The following is a 23,382-nucleotide window of genomic DNA, read 5'->3' as shown; positions in this document are numbered from 1 at the left end:
AGCTTTGCACCCTATACTTCTTGAATTAGTCCTGGGAAATTACTACATGTTTTGTAATGGAGGAAGGAGACAAAAGTGACTGGATCATATCAAACAATGTAGCACATAACCTGATTATGTGAGCCTTTTGTGCAACTGAACTTTCACTGCATTTAATAGGAGTTTTGCATAAAAAGAGCTCTGTCCTTAAAGTGAATGGTGTGCAAGTCTTGTAGATGTTTGTAAGATGATTCCACACTCTGTCATCCCAAGACATTAAGCAATCTTGCAGTTTCTAGAATACTTGGCATTAGTGCCCCTTTCCCTCTCCCCAGCCCTTCCTCCCCCCCCAAAAGGAAGTAAATAATTACAAACAACATCCTGTTTAAAAATACTACCTTGTTACTGGGCTATGTTCTTGTTTAGCTGAAATAGATACCCTTTTCCCCCTTCCCTTTTTGATCAAACTTGGCTATAAAAAAATCACAAAGAATTTAGCTTAGTGTGGCATTATTATTAATATAGAAAACATCTGGTTCTGTGCTATGCTATATTACATCTGTGATCTTTATCTCACTTCTAAGTATTTTCGTGTATTGTTGTTATGGCAATGCATGAAGATTGCAGCTGTGTGAATTTATTTTGGTGAAATGCCGATTTGAGAAAAATGTAAGGGGTTTTTGTTTTGTAGGTAGGTTTTTTTTACTACACAGAACATACTTAATGGAAATTGCGTGGGGTCTAGACATACCCTATTCGTGTAGAGAATAGCAGAGAATTAACATTAAATCAAAGAAATACAGTGCACAGTCATGCATTAAAATAACAAATTTTATTAGCACAAGTGAGATTGTTTCATTTACGTGAACTTCCAGCTTATCACTGTACAAAGACAGGTAACAATTTTCTAGGGATTTGAGAAGTTTCACAGTATTCTTGTCTTCCATCACATAAGCAGTCATCCACTTGGCTTTTCTTTCTCTCTTTTCTCAGTGAATTACCTCATTGCTGCTCAATAAAATCACTGAACCGCTCAGCTGTATCATCACTAGTCGGTCTAGCAAAGAAAACAAAGAAAGAGAAAAGATTCAGTGGTCCAGACCCTGTAGCAGAATTGACTTCTCAATGAAATCCTTTTTTGCTAAGACTGATTCTTTCCGATGTTACATAGAAACATCTGAACCTTTGGAAACCTTTTTTTTATTCTTAAAATGCATTATTGCACTCATTGTTTGTATTTATTTTAATAACATCTTTATTTATGAACAGATATTCTTCTGCAAAACATGCATCAATTGTTGAACAATATACACACACACAGAATTTAGTATTAAAATTACTGTGTGATTTATTGTTGGTTTGTTTGTTTTTTTCTTTTTAATTAAGGGCCTTGAATAATGAATGTGGTCAATCAGCAGGATTGCCGGATGGCATGTAAACTTGCTCACAACTCAAAAATTCCCATCCAAAGTTATGGGTATTGGGAACCAGGCAGCTTCTCAAAGCCCAGTTGCTTTAGTGAGAAGAAAGTGCAATATTTGCACTGTAAATTTGAGGCATCCAGGAGAAACTGAAATCATTCAATACTGAGGCAGAATTGCAGTAATCCAAGTTAAATCAAAAGCTGCAGTTATTCTTCAGATTTGGTAGATGGGGTTATACTTCTCTGTCTAGCTGGAATATTAACAGCTTTTTGTAGCTTGCCATGGACAAATTCCATCCAATGCTGAATTAGATCAATGAAAATTCCTTGAGAAAAATTAACAATTGTATATGATGTAGTTGTGTTTGGGTTTTTTTATATCTGCATTGTAGCAAGCACATTACTGCTATTGGTCTAACAGCATGTGACAATAAATCAATACTGCATAATATTCTGCCTGCTTGTCTGTTAGCTACAACTATAGGCACCTCTGAAATCCACATTTTGTGCACAAAGTTTCGCTTAGTTTTCTCTTGAGAGAAAAATGTTGGTAGTTGACAAAAAATGAAAAAAGACATGTTTTTGATACACAGATTCAAATATAAAAAGTATGATAGAGGGCAGCCTATGTCATCACTGTATTTGAACAGTCTTAGTTGTCAGAGAGCCAAAAGTTAATCAAGCAGAGAACAGTTGAAAACCTCATTTAAAGAAATCACATCTGTTTAGGGGAAAAAAAACCTGAGGCATATGCTTCAATTTCATTTAAACTGTAATCCATCCAGTGGTTTACATCGGTTAAAAAAATATGGAACTTTTCACACCTCTTTAAAGCACAATTAAACTGTATTTAATACATAATGTGTTCCGAATATGTAATACCTTTTCTGAAATGACTCACAGATGATTGATTTTGTGATTCTTTATCATACAGCCTTCCAAGTCCTTTGAATTAATTTGTATATTAATCATAGATGAAATTTAAAGGAAAAGGTGTGGAAATGGTGTAAATAGATGCCAGAAGCTTCAGTGGAACTGTCAATTTATACCACCAAGCCAACAAATTTTGCAAGGGAGGAGAGTTTTCTCAAGCAGTAAAACAAAACCTTACAGATAAGAAAATCTAGTTCAAGGACTTCAGTCACAAAAGTTTCATATAAGTTTAGCCTTGCTGTTCTTGGATGTTTCTTATTAAATTGGGTGTCTCCCCAAAAGACTGTTGTTAGCATGGCATAACCCTGACAATATGACCATACTGCCCAAAGTTTGAAGCACAGTGGTAAGAGTACTGTGTATGAACTATGGAGGACAACCAGAAATATTTCAGGGGGTTCTCACTCTTTCATGTATGAAGAGGAGCCTAGTACTCCACTGTGTGTCTATAATGACTACTTGTGTATTTTAAATTCTAGCTGAACATGGCCTCTTCTGATTTTAAAGTTCTCTGTGACTTTTCCCCATCTGATGTTGGGATTTAAAGTCTGCCTTTATGCACTTTCTGCTCCACTCAGATCCTTTAACATCAGGTTTCTTTAGTAAACATAAATATATGAGAATACATGTGTATACATTATCTGAAAGACATTTTAATTAGATGATCACATAATGTATACCATAAGCCACATGCATCAATTGGTACATAGAATGGTTGGTGCTCATTTAATAGCAGCTAGGTAGTGTTTTGCTTGTTTACCTTTCAGCTAGAACCTAACCAAATTATAAACAACTGGAAATTGGGCTTTATGGATACATTAGGTATACAAAACTTGCCTATTTTATGTTAGCAAAAAATACACAGATTATTCCCAAAGAATGTCCTGACTGTAAACCAAGAGAATTCATTTACAGTCTAACTGAACTACCCTATTCCAGTGTGGTCTTGGGCAAAAAATTCTCTGAGACCCCCAGCTGTCTTCCTGCAAAATGGGAATGATTTTACAGTAGTAGAAAATCCAGTTGTTATTATTAGGAGTTGCCCAAATATTACAGCAATATGGTGGGTGTAAATATGCACATCATGGTCTCTTTCAATGTGATATATTGTATCCATTTCACATTTTCTGGGTCTAACAGAGCACTTTTATGAATATTTTTTCATCGCTAAGTGAATAGATGATGAAAGAAATCAGAGGAGGAGCATACACTCAAAAAATGAATTTTCTGTTTGATATGCCCTATGTCAAATGGAGCTATTGGACAGCATCTCTTGATGACAAGCTTTTTATAAATGAATCAGAGAAATAAAGATTGAAAAAATATGCAGCACTGTTTGAAGTGGAAATGATACTGAATACTTTTCAAGGAACCCCTTGTAATAGAGTGATAATATATATAAATAAAAATCCTCTCAAATGTTTTTTCCTATTATTATACAAGTAACTGTGTGTGTTTTCATCCTGATTTTTTGAGTTGTTCTATTCTTTATTGATTCTACAGGTGAAGCACCTTTATTGCTACAAAATTTAATCGTGTGTTCATCCAGTCATTCTGTCTTGTTGCAGAGGATCTTGATGATCTAAGAATGGAAGGAGTAACAAGTGTGATGTCTTCTGGGAGCAAATTCAATCAAACTCGAAGTGCTCATACGTCTGAGCCTCAAGCAAAGGTCACATTGAATATCTGTGCAAGATGTGCCAGGTAAAAAGCAAAACAAAACCAGATCATGCTAACCAATACATTCTTTTCCCCAGGTTTTCAGCTATGTGTTGTGCTTATGGGCCAGGTGATGACCTCTCCTGTGCTAAAGAAAAAATAATTACTGAGCTACTGGCTACCCTATGACCTCTGGCATTTGGGTTGTGCAACTTATGTTTATGCTTGATATGTCGCATCAACAATGAATCAAAGAACATAGTTAGTCTTAGGCCTTACTTCACAGCTTGAAACTATTTTAAGCCTTTCTGTCTCTGAATTTCATTAGTTATTTGAGCTTCTGTGGTTTTTCAGGGGATGAATCAGGGAATTTAAAGGTTCAAATCCAATTTGAAAAGCACCTGTATAAATGAAGATTTAGTTGCACAGGTGCAGTTCAGGATTTCAAATAGTTGCTTCTTAGCACTTTATAATCTCATCCTGTTTCACCTCTGAGAAACAATTTAATCAAGTTGAACCCCTTTTTATTGTGACAGCTGGAAATAATTCTTGCATTTACAGTATGAGGGCCAAATAAACAGGTCGCTATTCCTGTAGCCGAGTCAACTTGAGAATGCAACACTAACAGAAACCCCTTAAATTTCCTAGATGCATTCTTCTATGTAGACAAAAGCTCATTTGGAGAAAGGATTTAAGCCTGTTTAAATGACAAAAATAGCCTTCTCACCCTTCTGTTAATGGTTCAGATTAGCAAGAACAATACAGAGGCATGCCAATTTTATCTGCCTGCCTTTGCCAATGGCTGCTCTATTGTGTAGTTTGAGAGGGGATTAGCCGCTTGTAAATAAAAAGCAACCTGTGGTGAAATTAAGTCAAAAGTTTGGCCATATGCCACCCTACGTTTCTACTTTTTTCCCATTTTGCTTGTAAATTACTAGTTTTAAAAGGCACTTATGTAGGAAGAGGGGCTTCAAAACAGTTTGTGATGCTCTGGGAGTGTATCTACAGGCATATACCAAATCACTGGTGCAATAGCATCTCCTTAGCAGGGTTGTGGAGCCTCAGGGAACTTCAGCTCACAGTACTGTCAGAGCAGAAGTGACTGGACAGCCTTGTAATTCTAGAGAATTTTGCTGTCAGCAGTGTGGCCTTATGCTTTAAGAAAAGAGCAAACACACTAGTCATGGGATTCTTCCCAATTCACTGGGAACAAATTGCTTATGTTGTAAAATGTTTCCAACCAACTAGCTACATGAAAATGTGGCACCTTTTTCAACTGGCATTGGTTGTCCATGAATTAACAAGTAGAAAGGTAAGGAAAAATAGAAATGTTAAGTTTTCTACATGGTCTTTTTGAATTTACATAAAAACTTGTATGGATTACTATGAAGGTTAATTAAATTTTAAATTCTCTAAAGTAGCCGCTAACAGCAGGTGCCAAGATACTATATATTCTCTCAATCCTGCACACCAGGGAACAAAGGGCTCAGATCTTGAGCCAAACCTAGCAACCTTGGCTATTGCTATTGTCCTTTAACTAGCTGTAGTATATGACTCTGCAGTCTAAAATATGATTTGTGAGGGAAAGATCTCATAAAATGCCCTTTTGTCACTTCACTTATCAGAGAATGCAAAGCAGTGCTTTATTTCGCCTATACACCTTAATTTCATTCCCTACCCTGTTTAATGAAGTCAGCGAGCAACTGCATGATACATACTTGACTGTGGTTCTTTTCACTCTTGTTGCAGTTTAGGAGTTTCTTTACACTTTGGAGGAATCAAAAAAATATAGCATCTCATCAGTAGCAAGGGAAGTCAAAAGAGAGAAATGGGTATTGCTGTTGTATTCAGTAGTGATGAAACTAGCGTTTATTCTTCAAGATGATGAAGTCTATCTATTCTTTTGAAGCGTTCCTTCCTTCTTACTGAGTCTGAGGACAATTTTCCACTTTTACTTCAAGAGAGAGTTATTAGTGCAGTTAGCTCTCTCTTTCGATACCTCCACAGCAGATTTGTCCAGTGCCTTCTTGTAGCAGCTGAAGTAGTGGGTGGAGAGAGTTGCATGAAGCAAGTGGCTTCAAGGACACAAAGTTAGGTGTTTTACCTGTTTGATTCCAAGAGCAGTTCAATTTTCTGTTACTTGGTGATACAGCCATTGAAAATACCGTGCTATAAAATCACAGCCTGAGTCATCTCTATGAAAGATTCTCAGTGTTGGCATTTATCTCCATTGGTATGACAAAGCCTAGTATTTATTGTAAGGTCATAATACAGAACCTATTAGTATATTTATTTATTTTAGAAATGATTTTTTTTTCATATACTCTTCTCTAAGTAGTCTTGTGTGCTGTACAGTTTAGATAGATAGAAATACTATGGGATTTGATTGTAGGCACATTTGAATACAGTTGAAAGACAAGTCAGTGTAAGTTGTTGTTATGCATACTTTTGTTTACAATTAAACAGGTGTCTTTCCTCTTAATTTTATCCATTTTTTTTGATTGTATAAAGTGATTTCAAATGAATGGAGCTATTAATGGCAGTAGGTGTTCTGCAGATAATAGGGCTTGTCAAATCAGATTACCAAATCAGGTGTGCTGAAGGTATTTAGCTCTCTGTAGGAGGAATATGACTTTTTACTTGAAATTTGATTGGCGGAGTTCCAAACGTTAGGAAACATGCTTCTTGGCTCAGACGAAAAGTTTAATTTTACTCTTGCATTTCCATAATCTAGTTCTTTCACCTTGCTGTTTTTTTTTTTTTAAATGCTCTGCTCTGATTACTCTCCAGTCAATTTACCTTCTATGATGCCTCCTCCAGAAGGTTTCTCGCTTCTGCGGAGATGTTGGGGCTTTTCTGAGAGGGATTTATTTAAACAATTAAAGGAGTTCCTCAGTACTAGCTTTAATGTAATTTGGCTTAAATTTTTGGGTCTCACTTGGAAAGGACAAATAGTCTTATCAAAGTTCCACCCTCCTTCTTCATTAAAATTGTGTGTAATTTTTTAGACCCTTCTGCTACTGGGATTACATTTTCTTGCCCTACATCATTAGAACTCCCTCGTTATTTGAGAATTAGAGAGAACAGGTCTATGGCTATGTGTAGGGTACTTTAGCCTGAGAGGAGTGCTGGTTTAATTCTGTATGCCATTGAGAGAGCACCTGCAGTAGGGTACAGTGCAGCGATATGTCTTATCTCTTCTGTGGCTTCTATAGCTTCCTACAAATGGGCTAAGCATGGGAGTACAGCGACCTGTGAGATGAATGGACTAAACCGTTTCCCCCATGCTGACATATTTGCCATTGGACTTCATTTAACTCCAATTTAGCTCCTTCCCTTTGTACCACTCAAATATATGGGAAAACCAGGACCCAAATTCTAGAATGTAGTAATAGGAGGACAATACTAGCAGCTTCTGGTTCCCTCTTTCTCTGTCAGTACAGCCTTATTCCTTTGCTAGTAACTGGCATTTAGTTCAAGCTAGTATCAAATGTCCCATGTAGCTGGTTTTCTGGGACATTCACTAGGCTGTTACTCTGCACAGTAATAGTTCTTCCCTTTGAACTCCCCTATTCTATTTCTGATGCAGTACTTAACACAGTGTCAGAGGAAGATCTTAAAAAAAAAATGCCAAATGGGAGTGACTATAGTTAGACATAAAATCTACTTTGTTACAAGGCAAATTAAATCCAGTTTATATTGTGGGGAAAACCTGCAATGCTGTTGAGGCACTGCATTTGGCAAAACATTCTCCCTTGCCTTAAGTCTCTTAGACAAAAGTAAGAGCTTTTTCATGAATCATAAGAAATGAGACTGAGAATGGACAGAATTTAAACTAGAGTAAAACCCCCAGCCTTTTAAGGTTTTGGGTTTGGTTTTTTTTAGAAACTGGTATGTAACCTTCGATGCTGATAATTTCACCAATCATCTTCAAATAATAGATAGATAGAGTTATCACAGCCCAGGTCAGTAATTTTAATAAAAGGTAAAGTTCCTTACCCAGACTTCTAGGAGGTAAAGATGGGGGATGGGGGATTCTTTCAAGCTGTCACACCAAGTTAGTTTTTACAGCTTATGATTAAAAAAACCAAAAAAATCTCCCCCAAACCCACCACCCCCCCCCCCCCGCCCAAAAAAAAGTAAAACACAGAGAGAGGAAAAGAGAAATAAAAGGAGGGGGTTAATTCTCCTGGAGGATAAATTGGTTAGTAGACTGGGATATAGCTGTAAGAAACAGAGAGCTTACTGTTTTCTGTGTAGATGTTTCACACACGATGAGCGAAATGCAGATGGATAACAGCTTTAAGAGGGTTTTCAAATGGGAAAGTAGCTACAGAACAATGTTATTCCCATAGTTGCTCTTGGAGTACAGTGCAAGTTAAGCAGCATATTAAGTCATCTAAATAAAGGGGTGACATCATTCACAAGGTGGAACAAAACAAGGTTTATAGATACAGAAAAAAAGACTACAAAACCCCCAGTATTTGGAAGGTTTGCTTTTTGCTATTTAGTCCAGAAAATTAGCAAAGACACTTTTAGTACAACTGATCTGGATTTAGATCATTTGAGCAAAATTATTATAATAAAAATTCCGTCTTCATCTAAGGGCACAACAAGTGTGACTGACTTAGAGAATAGACTGACTCATTCTATAACACGATTTCATGAATCCTTTCTCACATACAGGCAAAACAAATGAATTTAAGGTTTGGCCGATGAATCATAAGACACCCTTGCACATAAGCAAAATTCATATGGGTTAAATAAAGATGTAAATGACAATTTGTAAAAGCCAAACAACAGTTCCATATTTTCTCATGTATTGTGACTTGCACACTGAGCATTTTGCAAGAATTTAATCATGCATAAGGTATAAGATAATATTAATGTACTATTGAATGAATTTTAGATGGTTTTCTTTTTTGTTGTTGTTTTTTTGGTTTTTTGTAGGGACCACCCATTAGCCTTGTATGCCCACTGCCATGCTCAAAAGTTAAATCTTGTTCTTGTGGAGTCTTGCCAATGCATTCCTAGAAGTAAGAAGCTTTTTGTTTTTAATAGCGCAAGGGCTGCATTCATTCTTCTTAACATCAATAGAATACAAAAAAGGGGTTGCATGTGATTAAAAAAGAAATGGGATTATAGAAAACATACTGTGCCACAAGCTTGAAGGCTTCTGAACAAGAATGTTGGGAAGGAGCACTAGTCGCATACAAATGTAGGTTTGAGATGCAATATTTTAGTTACTATTTTAAGATTAGCTAGAGCAAAAGCACAATGTCCTAAGGCCTTTTAACATATTAGAGAAATCAAATATATAGGTGTAAACAAAGTACATCTGTACATTAAAAAAGTAAATGTGGGTTTTCTAACCATCACCATTGGGATGTGGATTATAGTTCAAGTGTAGTAACTTGTGTGCTTGAGCTGCCAATGTAAAATAAATAAGATGCTCTTTGCATACTACCATTTATAGATCCTCCAAAACTTGGTTTGGAAAAAATACTCAAAAATTCGCATGTCAGTTTGCCTTGCCTGTGTAATCTTCATTGTTGCCCTGCTCATCATCTGTATCTGACTCCTTTAAGATGTCTTGTCCTCCAAACGATCTTCAAGTTAGCTTGCTTATTTACCAAGACCAATTAACTTTTCTTTAAGTATCTGGGATTTTTTACAATATTTTAATAAGTCTGGTTTTCTACAGTGTGGTCTCCACCATTTCCATGTGTACTTGGGACATAATCATATAAACTATATGGTATTATGTGAAATTTAAGAAACACATGTAGGTTCTCTGACATAGACCACTGGACTTTGAGCAGATCTTCATGACATAGAGCCATGAGGACCATGAATGTGTGTGGGAGGAGACAAGAGAATTGAAGGATGTAATTTGTCATAAATTGCAGAATAATGGAGGAAAGAATGGAACTGTTGTCTGAATTGGCCATGATGTATCTCTGTAGAAAAGAACAGGAACTAATTGTTTGGTTGGGGAATTCTCTGGTGTTAATCTAGCTTTGACCATTTTAGATTCTTACAGAGTAAGAGTTTGTATGGAGATGCTTCATCTGAGTATCACAAAGCTATAACAATACTAATGAGACTTGAGGTCATTAAGAAGCATTTGGTGGAAAAATTGATAATGAGCTGTGCAGAAAATAGTGTCTGAAGCTTGACAAGTGGATCGCATTTAACTATCAAAAGCAGAAAAGCTGATGACTGTAAATAGAGAAAAAACTGCTGTTAAACAAGCCATGTTACTTTATGTACTGTCCGCAGACAACACTACTGAAACTTCAGACAACAAAGAGAAAAATTAATGAAATTAATTACCCCTGTGAGGAAGATCATAAATACTGACAAAAGACCACATTTAAAAAGCAGTTAAAGATGATGGGCTCCTGGAAGATTTTTTCAAGTGAAGGAAGGAAGCCTAGTGAGCTTCCTCAACTTCAGCTGTGCACTAGATCCCTTCTTTATTGTTTATGGCTAGTCTGATCTCATTGTCATTGTGTTCCCTGCACAGAAACCATTGGGATGGCTGACTTGTCTCTTGAAACAGGATGGGTTCTCCTATCTTGTCCAGGCACGTAATCCCAGACTAACTCCACAGCTGGGGATGGGAAGGTGTCAGGGAATGGGTGCTGTATCATGCAACATTGGGATAGAGTCTGATCAGGTAGGGTGCAGAAGAGGGGCAACCTCTAACATCCCATATAGATGCCATAGATCCTGAAAGAAGGGAGGATGCAGAGTTTGCTGCTGGTGTGGTTTTTAACAGGTGGTCTAGGTTTATGTTCTGCCAAATTAGACCAAGCCATCGCTGTAGATGCTTCTGCTCTGTTTTCAGCAGACTGCTGTTAAAGTCTGAGTGTGAAGTATTTCCCAGGCTGAGCCATTTTGGTGTGACTCACTAAAGGGAGTAGTACCTTGAAAATGCATGCAGGACTAAAAAGTGTTAAAACTCCATGGACTGTTTTCCCCTTATCCTGGGCATATGTAACAATATGTGGTGTCTGGGTGAAATGATAAAAGGCTATGCCTACATTGAAATCTGGCAGGGAGATTTCTGCTTGTGCAAAAATTCCTTAGCTGCTACATGAATTGTCAAAACTATTCAGTGATAGCATCTGCAGATGCTAATTTAGAGTTGGTTCAGGTATGTTTACATGAACTATAATCATCCCTTTAACTGCAGTGTTAATATAAACCAAGAGGTGATGGAATTAGATAGAAGAGAACCTGTTCACTGGGAGTATAAATTTATCTGTTCCTAACAGAGTTAGGAGTAGAGCACTGTGTATGTGACTTCAAAGGATGTCTTTAAATTCCTTTTTTTCTTTATAGACTTTATCTTCCTTCCTAATTAAATGTTTTGTGGGGAATAACCTACAAATAGTGGATCCTGGAATGCATATGACTAGAAATTGGGAATTGAGGAGAATAAATGATAAATTCTGATATAAAAATTGTGATATAACATGATATATCTGTTTGGAAAACCTAACATTAAATTTCCTCTTTAGACCTGACCGATAGTTTTGATTCGTCTTTCTCCTAGCTTTCTTTGCTATTCCCCCAAAATCTGTGTAGATTAAATGCATAGTGAATATTTCATCAGAGCAGAAGGTACAGAGCATCCAGATCACCTGCATCTGAATCTTTTATTATGTTCCCCACTAAGTTCCATTTTTTCTGTTTTTTATTGACCACTTGATTTTGAGTCATTATGACCCCCTTTTCCCTGCTAGCTTTATTCTCTATGGTGAATTTTAGGTAAATTTGTCCTTTTGTACATTTAAATGGCTTTTGATTTGTCTGGAGTGCAGCCTTTTACACAGAAGTGTAACAAAGAACCCCCTAGGATTTGTATTTTTCTTATTTGTGGGTTTTATAAAAGTTTTTAGTCTTTTTCAGTGTGCAAATACCTTTGAAAGATGTAATCTTTTAAAGGAAACAGCTAATTTCTGCCTAATCATGCAGCAGAAAGGTAGGAAACAGGACGATATGTCATACAATTTATATTTCTAATTAGTCAATAATACATGGATGTGTCAGAAAGAATAACCTCTCAAATCCTCCATATAATCCCTGGTTTGGCTCTGTACACTGTAATGTAATACTGGGGAATGGATACAGGTGTACATGTGGTTTGGTACATGTATTTGCATAAAGAATAGTTTTTGTATGTCTGCCCAGTAGTGGTAAGGCCAGCTTAGTGACTCAGTTTCTGGCAGAAACTTCTGGTTTATTAATATTCCTGAAATCTGGGAACGAATTACTTCAAAGTACCAAGGGAAAAAAAATGTTTCCAGACTAAAGTGGTTGGTACAGAAATCATTTTGGGGGAAAAATTCTCTGATTGGAGTTCATGCACAGAATATTAGGAAGTTTATGTCTTCAAATGTTACCAAACTTTTTGATTCTGTATACACATTTTTTTCTTTCCCCTCTTGCATTTCATATTAGCTTTCTGTCTGTGTACTGCTATTCTTACAGAGGAGAAAGCACTAAACGTTCCAGATGACTCGTGTCACTATTTTTCATTCTTTTTTTCCTTTATTTTCTTTTTTTGAAACCTTAGTTTTATTGGACCTCTTGTTTCAAAGAGCTGAATTTTCCTCATGTTTGTTTGTGCTAGCTTCACAGACCTTGTCCTAAACAAAGTGTTTTATTTGCATCTTTTTCCTTTTAAGAGTGGCAAACAAGCAAATGAAACTCCGTATAGTAGTGCTTTATAGCTTTTAAAAATATCCTTTCACTTTGGAAAATTGTGGAGAAAACACATATTTTTCCTTTTGCTACTTAGAACTTCTTATAAGATAGAAAAATGAAAAGAATTACAAGGAAAGAAAAAGTTGTGGCAAAAAAAACTAGTAAAAAAATTTTCATTTGGCTTTTTGGCTGAGTTGAATCTGGGCAGTGATTAATTTGCCCAGCTTTGATGCAAGAGTTTTACCAGCAAGACCACAATAGTGTCTTCATTGTCTTCTCTTGATTTTGTAAGTGTTAAATACAGCTAAAATAAACCACTTTATCTTTCCTTTTCTGGAGTGGTATACCAATTTGGTGTCTTGTTCTATCAAAAAAATAGGAAAACAGTAAAGAAAAAAATAATTCAGAAAATTTTTTTACTGGTCCTAGTGGTTATCAGAGACAGAGAACATAAATTAATTTTTAAGAGTTAGTAGGCTGATTTGCTAAGTTGTCAGAGTAACACACTGGCTTGCCTTTTCTTTCACTGACTTGCATTTCTGTTGAACATCTTACTATATGCAAAATAGAGAATATCTGTGTGATTTCAAATGATTTTTTGAGTTCGTGGATCTAAGTTTGACCTCTAAAATGCACAAGATATTATAATTTTTAATCCCAAACCTTAATTAGTTTTATGGCAAACTCCCAATGAATGTGTCTTTCACAAGAATGGCCAAGGTCTCTCTATTTTCAAAATCTTAACTGTGTCTTGGGAAGGGAACAATATAAGACAGGAGATTTATATCAATTGCTCAGACAGAAATCCCAGGAGGATCAGACTTCTTTCCTCCCTCTTTTTTACCACAGTTTCCCACTGATAAATCCATAAAGCAATAATTTCAGACCTATCAGAAGTTTCACAAAATACTATGATAATAAAAACATCATCTGTTATTAAAAGTTATGTAAGGTGTGAAGAAACCAGTATTTTCAGATGAAGCATATATCTCTTTAAAAGGAACAGTGTGTGTCTGTGTCCTTGCATTACACAGTATTTTCAGATGAAACATTTTCCTCTGAATTTGATATAACAGCTATTGTATTTCCTTAAAGGCTGCATGTGTGGGGTAGACTTGTTGTTTTTGACATAAATAACTGTCAATCAGCATAAGAGAAATGGAAGAACTCTGTTTGAAGGAAGGTAAGTGTTTGCATGTTAGTGAAAATAGACTTATACTTGAAACGTGTGCACTAGATACATAAAATTTGCATGTGAATTGCATCTTATACATACATACATACTAACGTATTGTTCTCATGATAGGACTGGTTTGGGAAATGTGGCACCTAGTGTGCCAAGTTCATCTGGAGATAGCCCTACTATAACTTTACTGACAGGGAATTAGTATCTGGTTTTGGTTATGAAGGAAGAATACAGTAAAAGATGCTGTGAATTAATGATGTGTCACTAGAACATCTTTTCTAAGAACTATTGTTCAACAGTAGCTATATTTTTTTTTAACTCAGGCTGGTTGTAAAAAGATGGAATTGGTATGAGGAGGTTGGTACACTTGTAAATATTTAAAAATGCTGTTGAGAAATTCTAAGAAAAGTAGACTTAAAGGATTTTTTCATTCTTTTGCATGTACTAGTCTTGATTTGTAATAATGAAAGCAGTAGGAGCATATCTGAAAATGAAATTAATATTATTTTGTCTAGTCTTGAAAAATATTGTACTGTCTTTCAATTTAATAGAGGGTAACATCCATTTCATCCTGTTCTTCATTTCTAGATCTTGTCAAGACATGTCTGTCTTTTCCCCTACAAAACACATTTAACCCCCTCAATAATTTAAAAAGACAAGTGCTTTCCCAAGCCTTTCCCCTTCCTTTCTCCTGCTCTCTTTGATGTGTGCTTTGCAAGCTAATTCTTTACTGCAGTGTTTATAGATTCTTTCTGTTTGGTGCTACACTGTGATGTATATCAGCAATAGCAGTTGCTTCTGGATGCAAACGATACAGGGAGGAAGTCAGGAGATCATGGGCTTGGGGAAGCTTGCTGGTCATAATTTGAGGCTCTGGATAACAGTTTAATATAGCTCTTAAAGACACACATGCACACACACACACAAAACTCTTTCACAAGTCCTAGAAAAAATGGTTCACAGAGGAAGAAAGAGTGTTAAGCCTGAAAAGACTGACAAAGACTGTAATTTTTCTCCTGTGAGATAATGGTTTGAAGCCAGCAGCAGATAAAAGATTGCCATAAGAATAGCTTAATTCCCCATCTTGTAAAAGGATTAGATAATTCAGTCTCTTTATGGATTCCTTACTCTGGGAAACATATTTCCACTTTTGGTTCTCCTCAGAAATAGCTGCAGAGTGTACTTATTTAAATGCACAAAGGCCTGCATTCAGACATTTTGAAAGGCAAACAGCACACAGAAAAGATTATGTTGCAGGCTGTGTCAATGTGTAAGTTTTGCTCAGCAAGTGGATATTCTAGTTTTACCGGCTGAAAACATTCTGGTTGTGAATTATGTATTGGTGATATGGAAACTTTCCACAAAAATCTTCAAGACTAACTGGAAAATAATGCTTATAATTTGCAGAAAGAGAATAGACTTCAACCAAAATCCATTTTTAACTGTAGTTTTTCTGAATTTTCAAATAATTTGGTGTGTTTCAGTGTGCATGCACTTGGTGTCCTTAAGAAAGTGAGTGCAAAAGTAAGAAACAGACTGTGATCTGAATAGTATCAGTGAAAATGGAGTTATTTTAGATTAACTGTATCTTAGATCAGGGTGAAACTCAAAGAATATGAATGCTGTATATCTCACATAAATAGAATTGATGGTAGTAAACTCCTGCCTGAGAGCCTTGCAGCACTTCTTTGAAATGGATTTAAATGAATTATAAATCTCTGTTGGGGAACATGCTGAATATGTCACTAAGTTTATATTCCTACATTTTATTCAGAAATTTTGTTAAATATCCCTATTTATTCATGTAGTCTTATAGTTTAATTTTGGAAACATCTGCCATCCTGGATAGTGTTCTGCAGGATAATCTAATAGTCCTCATGCTTCATTTCTCTTCAATGCAGAAGCTTCCTGTATTTTGGTCTATGGTGAAAACAGAAGCTATGACACTGATTTTTTTAATATAACAAGGTGACATGCTGCAGAGCTTTCCCATTATTACTTCAGACTTGAGAGGTGCCAGCCACTCTCATTACTCACTGAATTCACAATCCTCTGTTGTTTGCCCTCATAGATCTAAGACATTTTTCTTCTGTAGTTTATTGATCTGAAATTTGTATAAACTTCTTTTAAAATATAATCTTTGTTAGGAAGCTAGAGTATGTAGCTAAAGCAGATGGAGAGTTTTACCAGCAAGAGTACTTTGCCTGTACATTGTTTAGTAATATTTATTTAATATAATTTTACCATAATATTAACTAGCATAGTCTATACTGGAAAACTGCCATCTTTTTGTCTCCGTACCTGTGAATACACTAAGAATTTTGCTGGCACAGTTTTAACATTTTTATTTTTGTAAAAGACATTAGTAGAACAAATGGAATAGGTCAGAAATTCCTGGCTTTGTATTTAGGTGCTGGAGAAGCTTTGGATTTTACACCAGTATAAAAGAGTGCAGAACTTGTGGAGACAGTAAGTCAAGGTACATGAGATCAGAATTTGGATCAGTATGTTTGAAAACAAAGAATGAAATAAACTCACCATATTATAGGCAAGTCAGGACAAATGATTATAAAGCTTGGAGTACTGTTACTGGTGTAGTGTTGAGGTTGCTAGGGAAAGGTGCAAGAAAACATTCAATGCAACCTAAAGCATGTGGGGGCTTTCAAGACTTTTGTTGTCTGATCTCTGTTGCTATAACTTCCCTGGAGTTATGTATTTGTTCTAGGGAAATTATAACTCAGTAGAACAGTGATATCAGAGAGAGATGTTAGATGTAGATGTAATGTTTTAAATTACAGAAGGGAAGCAAATGATTTGAAAGGAAAAAAAAAGGGAAGTCTAATAAGTCCAATTTATCCTTCTCTTCATCTGTGATTGAAATTCCCTTTAGTTGCCAAAGAAACATCATCATGTTATATTTTTAATAAGTTTCTTTTGTTAATAAGTTCATGATATTCATTAATCTTACAAAATATATGTTACAGTTTTGGATCCAAATTAATAACTACTTCATAAAGAAACTAACTATAAATCACTGAAGTATCTGTTGGGATGTTTTCAAGAGCATCGTTAACCTACTTTGAAATAATTTAAGCAAAATCAGTGATTCAACATGCCAAAATCTCCTTAATTAATATTCTAATACAAACATGACATTATTTCTGTTTTTCAGAGTTGAGAACTTTTCTTTGCGGCTGTAGCCTTAAAAATGTACACTATCTTGAGTGAATATGAAAACAGCTTTACTGCTCTTTTTGCTGAAAGATTTAAGGATTCTTTGCTGAACTTTCCCCTACTTCTCACCATATTTATCTAAAAGAAGTCAGCTGAGTCTAGCAAAGCAGATCAGGAATTTTCCAATGAAATGTGTCTTCTTTAGGAAATAATGATTCACAGAAACCAAAACATTTTACAGAAATTGTCCAGATTCAACAAAATTTAGCTGACACAGGGCAGAGCAGAGATAAAGGCTGGAGCTGCAATTCTCAGACATGTAATTTCCCACTTCCTTCTCGGGGAGTGCCCTTTACTGTCTTGGAGCCCCTGGAGGAATTTTTCTTTATTAGTAAAAAGCCAGCAGAAGCATTTGTATTGTCTTGAAATAAGAGGTTTTCAGGATTTCTTCTCATGTGGAATTTCAAAGTTTCTGTTGTTGTTCACCTCTGGGGAACATCAGAATTTGAGCAAATTTATCCAGCTCTAGTTCGCTATGTTTAAAAAGAAAAAGAAGTCCCATAGTCATGTACCAGAATTTGAAGGCCAGCCACATACACAGTAATTCTGTAACTCGTTGCCTGTAGTTTTTTATTTGGGAATTAAAGGAGAGTTTGTCCAAAAATGATAACCCTTATTCTGTTTGGGTTTTTTTGCTTAATTTCTGGAAGGAATAGAATGGGAATTTGGTTATCTGAGTTCAGTGACGTATTTCTGGAAGACTATGTCGGAATAGTATTAATCTAAGTATAATCCCAATTCCTCTGTCTGTGAGTGAACAGTCATCCTCCTCTGAAGGTGAATCTCCAGTCCTGTTTAGTATTTGATTTGACACAAAAATTTCCTAAAGCACAACCTCTACTATACAGTAGCACAAGGCAATTTATGATGCACATACTTTGCATTAGTAGTCTACACAAAGAACAAATACTAAAGAGCATATATCTCAATTTTAGCTATCAGAAACATTTCCATTTCTTTGTTTTCAGGATCCTTAATTCCTTCTCATTAGGCCCTGATTTTAGAAAGTACCTATGCTTGTGGTTTAGTGTTTTTAATTATTTTTATGAATCTGATGTAGTCCTTTGAAGTAATTTTTTTTTCTTCTAATCCATTAATATTGTGAGAATGCTGTTCACCAGTGAACTTTTTTTTTATTGTAGTATTATGCTATAACATGGAGTTTAATCTCATTTACTGCTAATTTTAAGAGTATCATAGGACAACAGTGTTGACATAGAGGACAATCATAGTGTATGTCTACATTTAATGCACTGGAGGAGTTCTTAGGTAGGAATTTGTCCTGCATCTGTACTTGCAGTCTTGTGTACACTGAAGTATAGACATACCCATAATTGCCCTCAAAGTAGGACTTTGTTTTACCTCTTAAAAATATGTTTTGCTCAAGTGTAAATGTTTCCACAAATTTCAAATCTGAAAATGCATGCCAACTTTAAATCATGGAGAAAAAAAATAATTTTAATTCAGCTTCCGCAACTGTTGCCTGGTATTTTTTTCTCCAAGTTATAGTTTAATTCCAGTGTCGTATTGTCTAGAAACTTTGCGGCTGTATTAGGGCTACTGCATTGTTTTAGGGGTGGTACAAATGGAGAAATCACTGCTCCTCTAGCATTACTCTCTCCTTCCATCCACACTATACCCACAATTTATTAGGTACCCATTATAATTAGTCATTTTAGTATGGTGTTAGATGGATTTTAGATTCATACAGGGAATTGTTTTGTAGGATCATCTTGTCTCTTTCTTTTCAGCTTCTAAGTTAGGTCATCAATCTAACATGTTTCTAAAGCAGCAATTAACATGTCAAGAAGCTGTCTTCTTAACATCTCATGTAAATTGGATATTGATGGGTATCAGAGAGATATGAAAACAAGACCATTAGTTCTGTCACAGAAAAAGAATGGAGAAGTGTCATGACATGCTATGTAGCTGATTACAATACAGAAGAGCAATAAACTGAACTGGACTTTGGATATTTTCAACATTTATTTTCTTGTCATATATGTCAAGTTTTGGGAGGGACTAACTTTCAGATAGTAGTGACAAGTTTCACCACACAGTCTGCTTAAGTAATACTAGTTTGATAGAAGAAACGATCATAAAGAAATATGTCCTAGTGAACTGTGTTAGAAAAAGTAGATGTCATTTCAAAGATTTGCATATTGCAGAGAACAGACCTTCCTTATGTAAGGGTCCTTTCTTGTGTCTACTTCTATATAGCTGTAATTAGATAAAATTCTGTGGATAGCTACAACTGTAATATTTTTGCCATAATTAAGTAGCATGTGTTACAGTATCAAAACTACTTACTGGTAAATTTCAGAAACTAAAAGGGAAACTCTCGTAGTTTTTCCAGGTCATCTAATGGGGAGTATGTTGCTGCTGTGGAAATCTCGTTGTTGACTGTTAAAAAGTCTTACAGCAAGTATTCATTCATACTACTTATTCATTCCTTCTTTAGTACTAGCAGAATACTCTTTGCTTTATGCAAATACATGGAGGAATCTGACTCTATAATCTCATTCAAACAGACAGTACAATCTACAAACAAATGATATGCTGGATGACTGTTCAAACTCAAAGCAAAGCTAATCTTGCAGAATGACTGCTCTTACTGTGGCAATTTATTTCTGGCTGCTAAGTAATGCTAGAAGTAAGATCAAGATGCACTCAGTGTTTTCTCCTGATAGTAATGATTGGATTGCCACAGGGATGTTATTGTGGCTTTGAAAACAGGGTGGGAGGATGAGGAGGTTGCTATGAAGGAAAATAAAGTTAGTCCACGAGGCATTTCCTCATTAAGTTGTGCCATCAGAAAAGCTCAGGAGTCTTTCTTTGAGTGCTAGAATGGGTCTTTCTGAAAGGTCAGGTACAAGAGAAGCTTGAGACTTTGTAACATTTGATCAGTCTCTTCCAGCTGGACTCCACCAAACAGCCACTCAACAAAGCTCATCTACCAGGCAGGAAATGCAGATCTGCACCTAATCTTCAGCCCACCTGCATGGTGTACAATGTCCCTGTCACTAAATTCAAGTTACAGATACTTACGTGCTGCATATTTAATCCTGGTAAAATTCCCCTGGAATATTCTGTCATCTTGAAAATGAAAGTAAGTTGAAACATTTATGGCCATTAGTCTGCTTTATTTCACTTTTTTTTGCAATAAATGGAACTAGAGCAGGAACTAGTATCTGATACTTGGCTAGGATATTGCGTCTTGCACTGCCCGCAGGATGAAATCAATGAGTCAGTGAGTTGTAATCATAGGGATTTACAAGTGTTTCATTAAGATTTGGTAATTGCGATACCACAGAACAATGTGTTCTGAGGTGTTGTCAGGCACTAAAAATTGCCAGGGAAATATTGAAGATGTTCAAAAAGAGGTTGTCATATTAGTCAGAATGGGGTTTTATGTCGGTTATTTCACACAGCCTCATTGGTGAGAAGTTACACAACGTAAATAACAGAGTTAACTTCATTTTCATTTCAGTTTAGCAACTGGGATTCAAATAATAGTTTTATCTTAGTATTTTTTCATCTGGTAAAATAGGTGACTTCGATTGAAATATCAGATTGTAATATCCTCATCTCGATGACATGCCCTGTTCTCCAACAATCTATGTTTTAAGAAAGAAAAACATCCTAAGTGCTTGAGTTCAGCAATGCACTTGGGCATGAGTTTAAACTAAAGAGTAATCTATATAGATAAATATGTTACTGAATCAAAACATTTATTGTTTTGTATCACCTTTGTGCATGCTGAAGTAATTTTTCATTTCTCTAGTGAAAATTTAAGATGGCTGAACTTTTAGACAAAAAAAAAGAAAGATTTGGGTTTTTTTTAAGTAGGTTACTCCTACTTCCAAATACTGCACCATCACTAATAGAATAATTAACATAATAGATAAAGGCAACTCACATGGAAATAATATAAAATCTTTGATAAAGTGATAAATCTTAAACAGTTGTAGAAAGCATTGCTTTTTCAGATATCAAGTCAAGAGGAAATATTTCCCTAATCTGAATCCTAAAGGAATCAACATGTTTTCTTTTCGCTGACTTTAGTCGCTGCCATTTCTTAGATAATACTGTGTGTGCTTATAGATTGTTCAGGAGTGTGAAAACACCTTTTCAATGTAGTGGATGAAAAAAAAGTGTCTATGATTTCAATCTTGACTGTTTCTCCTATTTGCTGTTTCCTTCCTCTGATGAGGCAATATAGGATTTTATTATGCTGTGATTCATTCAAGGAATATAGTTGAAATCGTTTTGTCCTCTTTTTTCATACTCTTATAGTATCATCTTTTCTAAATCATACTGGCAGTACGACCGTGTTTCACACACCCACAAGCTTGTTTATAGTGATAGGCCTGGTATAATGCTGCTGCACCCATCCTGTAGAACTTATTCATAATGTCTTTGGTCCTGAAGTCCTTGGCAGTCTTCATGGAACAAGTCTTACAGAATGCATTTTTGGGTCAAAGGAAATTGAAGTATTTGCCTGGAGGCTGTTTGCCTTTGTAGCTCTTGAAGCTCCAACATGCAGCTGATTGAATGTAACTGAAACAATGGTCTTTAAGCAAGAGATCACACTATAAACAGAATGTATATAGAAAAAAAATGTTGGCTATCAGGTATCAAGTTTAGACTCCCATTAAAATAATTAATAGCTGAAATAATGTTTCGGTTACTAAGTGAAAGAGTCCATAAAGTATTAGTAAGATAGTAATTTTTAGGTAACTTGGTTTTTCGTGTTGTGGGTTTTTTTAAGAGTACACATTGAAAATAACAGCCCAGATTTTCAAAGCTAGCCACCAGTTTGGAAAAGCTTGACTCTTTTTAGATTGCTCTGCAAACAAGGATGTGACTCTCATATATGTTGTTCTTTTTATAATCACCTTTTCCAAAGAATCGAGTGTACCTTGGAGTTCACACTTCCGTGTACAGCTAGTCTGCAAGAAAAAGAGTTGGAGATAAAAATGCTTTTGTAGTACCAGGGACAAGATAAGTCGATCTCATACTTTAGGCCTTCTAACATTAATGATGCTCGCAACATGGTGCAACGCTCTTTTCTTGGAAGACATTTGGCAAGAAAGAACTGGGGAAGAAAGTAGCATAAACAAGGACAGATCAGAAAATTACATCTCTGATTGTATAACGACCTTCTGAAGCATTCAGAAGCTCTTCTAGACGTATGCTTCTTTCTCATTGATTGCTTAAGAATTTTTAAGTGTCTTCATTTTACTGTGGAGGTGTCTTATGAATAGAATTACTACTGAAGAAGTCAGAATTATCCAAGTAACAAAAATCTTTTGGCGAGCAATAGTGTTTGTGACATTTTTTGTTGCTTGAGTCACATGAGAATCTATTCCAATACAAATCCACATGTAAGAAATACATAAATAGGTTGAGAATTGGATGTGAAAATGAGGTCTAGATATGTCAAACATTTCATTCACCCATCCACCCACCCATCCACCCACCCAGTTCACCCAGCCATTTCCTCCTATAAAGGGAAATCATATGAAATGGCTTTTCTGACTAGATACATTGAAAAGATTTTTTTGTTTTTGCATGTTTTTCGTGATGCAGTGGGCCACTTAAATTCATGTAATTTCTAGAAGTTGAGAATAATTTCAGTTTTTCATGTCTGGTTTGGATTTATGAAAGCTCAGAATGGGAACGTATTATAAAATCATGAAAATACTGATGGGATAAAAGCAGCAGCTCCTGCTTCTAGAGATAAGTTTTTTTTATGACTGCAATATAAGCAGAGAAAGTTGGAGTAATTTTCCTTTTAATTAAACACAAATAAACTATCAACATGGCTGCAGAGAAGAGTACGTCACTTCTGGTTCCTGCGATTCCATGCATATCCTTATAAGCTTGAATATGTGCTTGCAGTAAATGTGTATGTATGTAATAAAGGAGGACAGGTCAATTTCAATACAAAGGAAAATGATGTGATTTTTGAGATCTTCCTTTTTCACGTGGTTATTTCATTTGCAGTTTGTTTTCTCTGTATTTGAATATCTTTATGATAATGGTACAAAGTTATTTGCTTCTGTTTGACTGTCATCTTTAGAAGAGCCTGTTTGACAAGCTAGGCTTTTAAAGAATTGATAACTAGAGCATTACAAACCAGGTACAGAGCTATAAAGGATTCATAGAAGTAATTTTCAAAATTAGGTTTACAGCTTCTAAGTTTTACACTTACTTTTGTTGTCTTGAGGAGTCCTGTGTTCTGTGG

General features: G+C 35.6%; 1 protein-coding gene across 1 annotated transcript in view; it reads left to right on the top strand.

The window, feature by feature from the left end:
- The window catches only part of LOC104837063 (chromosome unknown open reading frame, human C8orf34), a 175,363-nt gene that overhangs the window by 114,768 nt on the left and 37,213 nt on the right, over positions 1-23,382 (top strand). Inside the window, exon 8 of the mRNA XM_010575929.1 lies at positions 3,904-4,039. Coding sequence (XP_010574231.1) covers positions 3,904-4,039 — 136 coding nt within the window. The remainder of the gene's footprint in view (positions 1-3,903; positions 4,040-23,382) is intronic.

Source organism: Haliaeetus leucocephalus, unplaced genomic scaffold, assembly GCF_000737465.1.
Source record: "Haliaeetus leucocephalus isolate CR32 unplaced genomic scaffold, Haliaeetus_leucocephalus-4.0 Scaffold506, whole genome shotgun sequence".
Classification (NCBI taxonomy): Eukaryota; Metazoa; Chordata; class Aves; order Accipitriformes; family Accipitridae; genus Haliaeetus; species Haliaeetus leucocephalus.
Note: the sequence above shows the minus strand (reverse complement) of the source record. Positions and strands in the feature narration are given on the sequence as shown.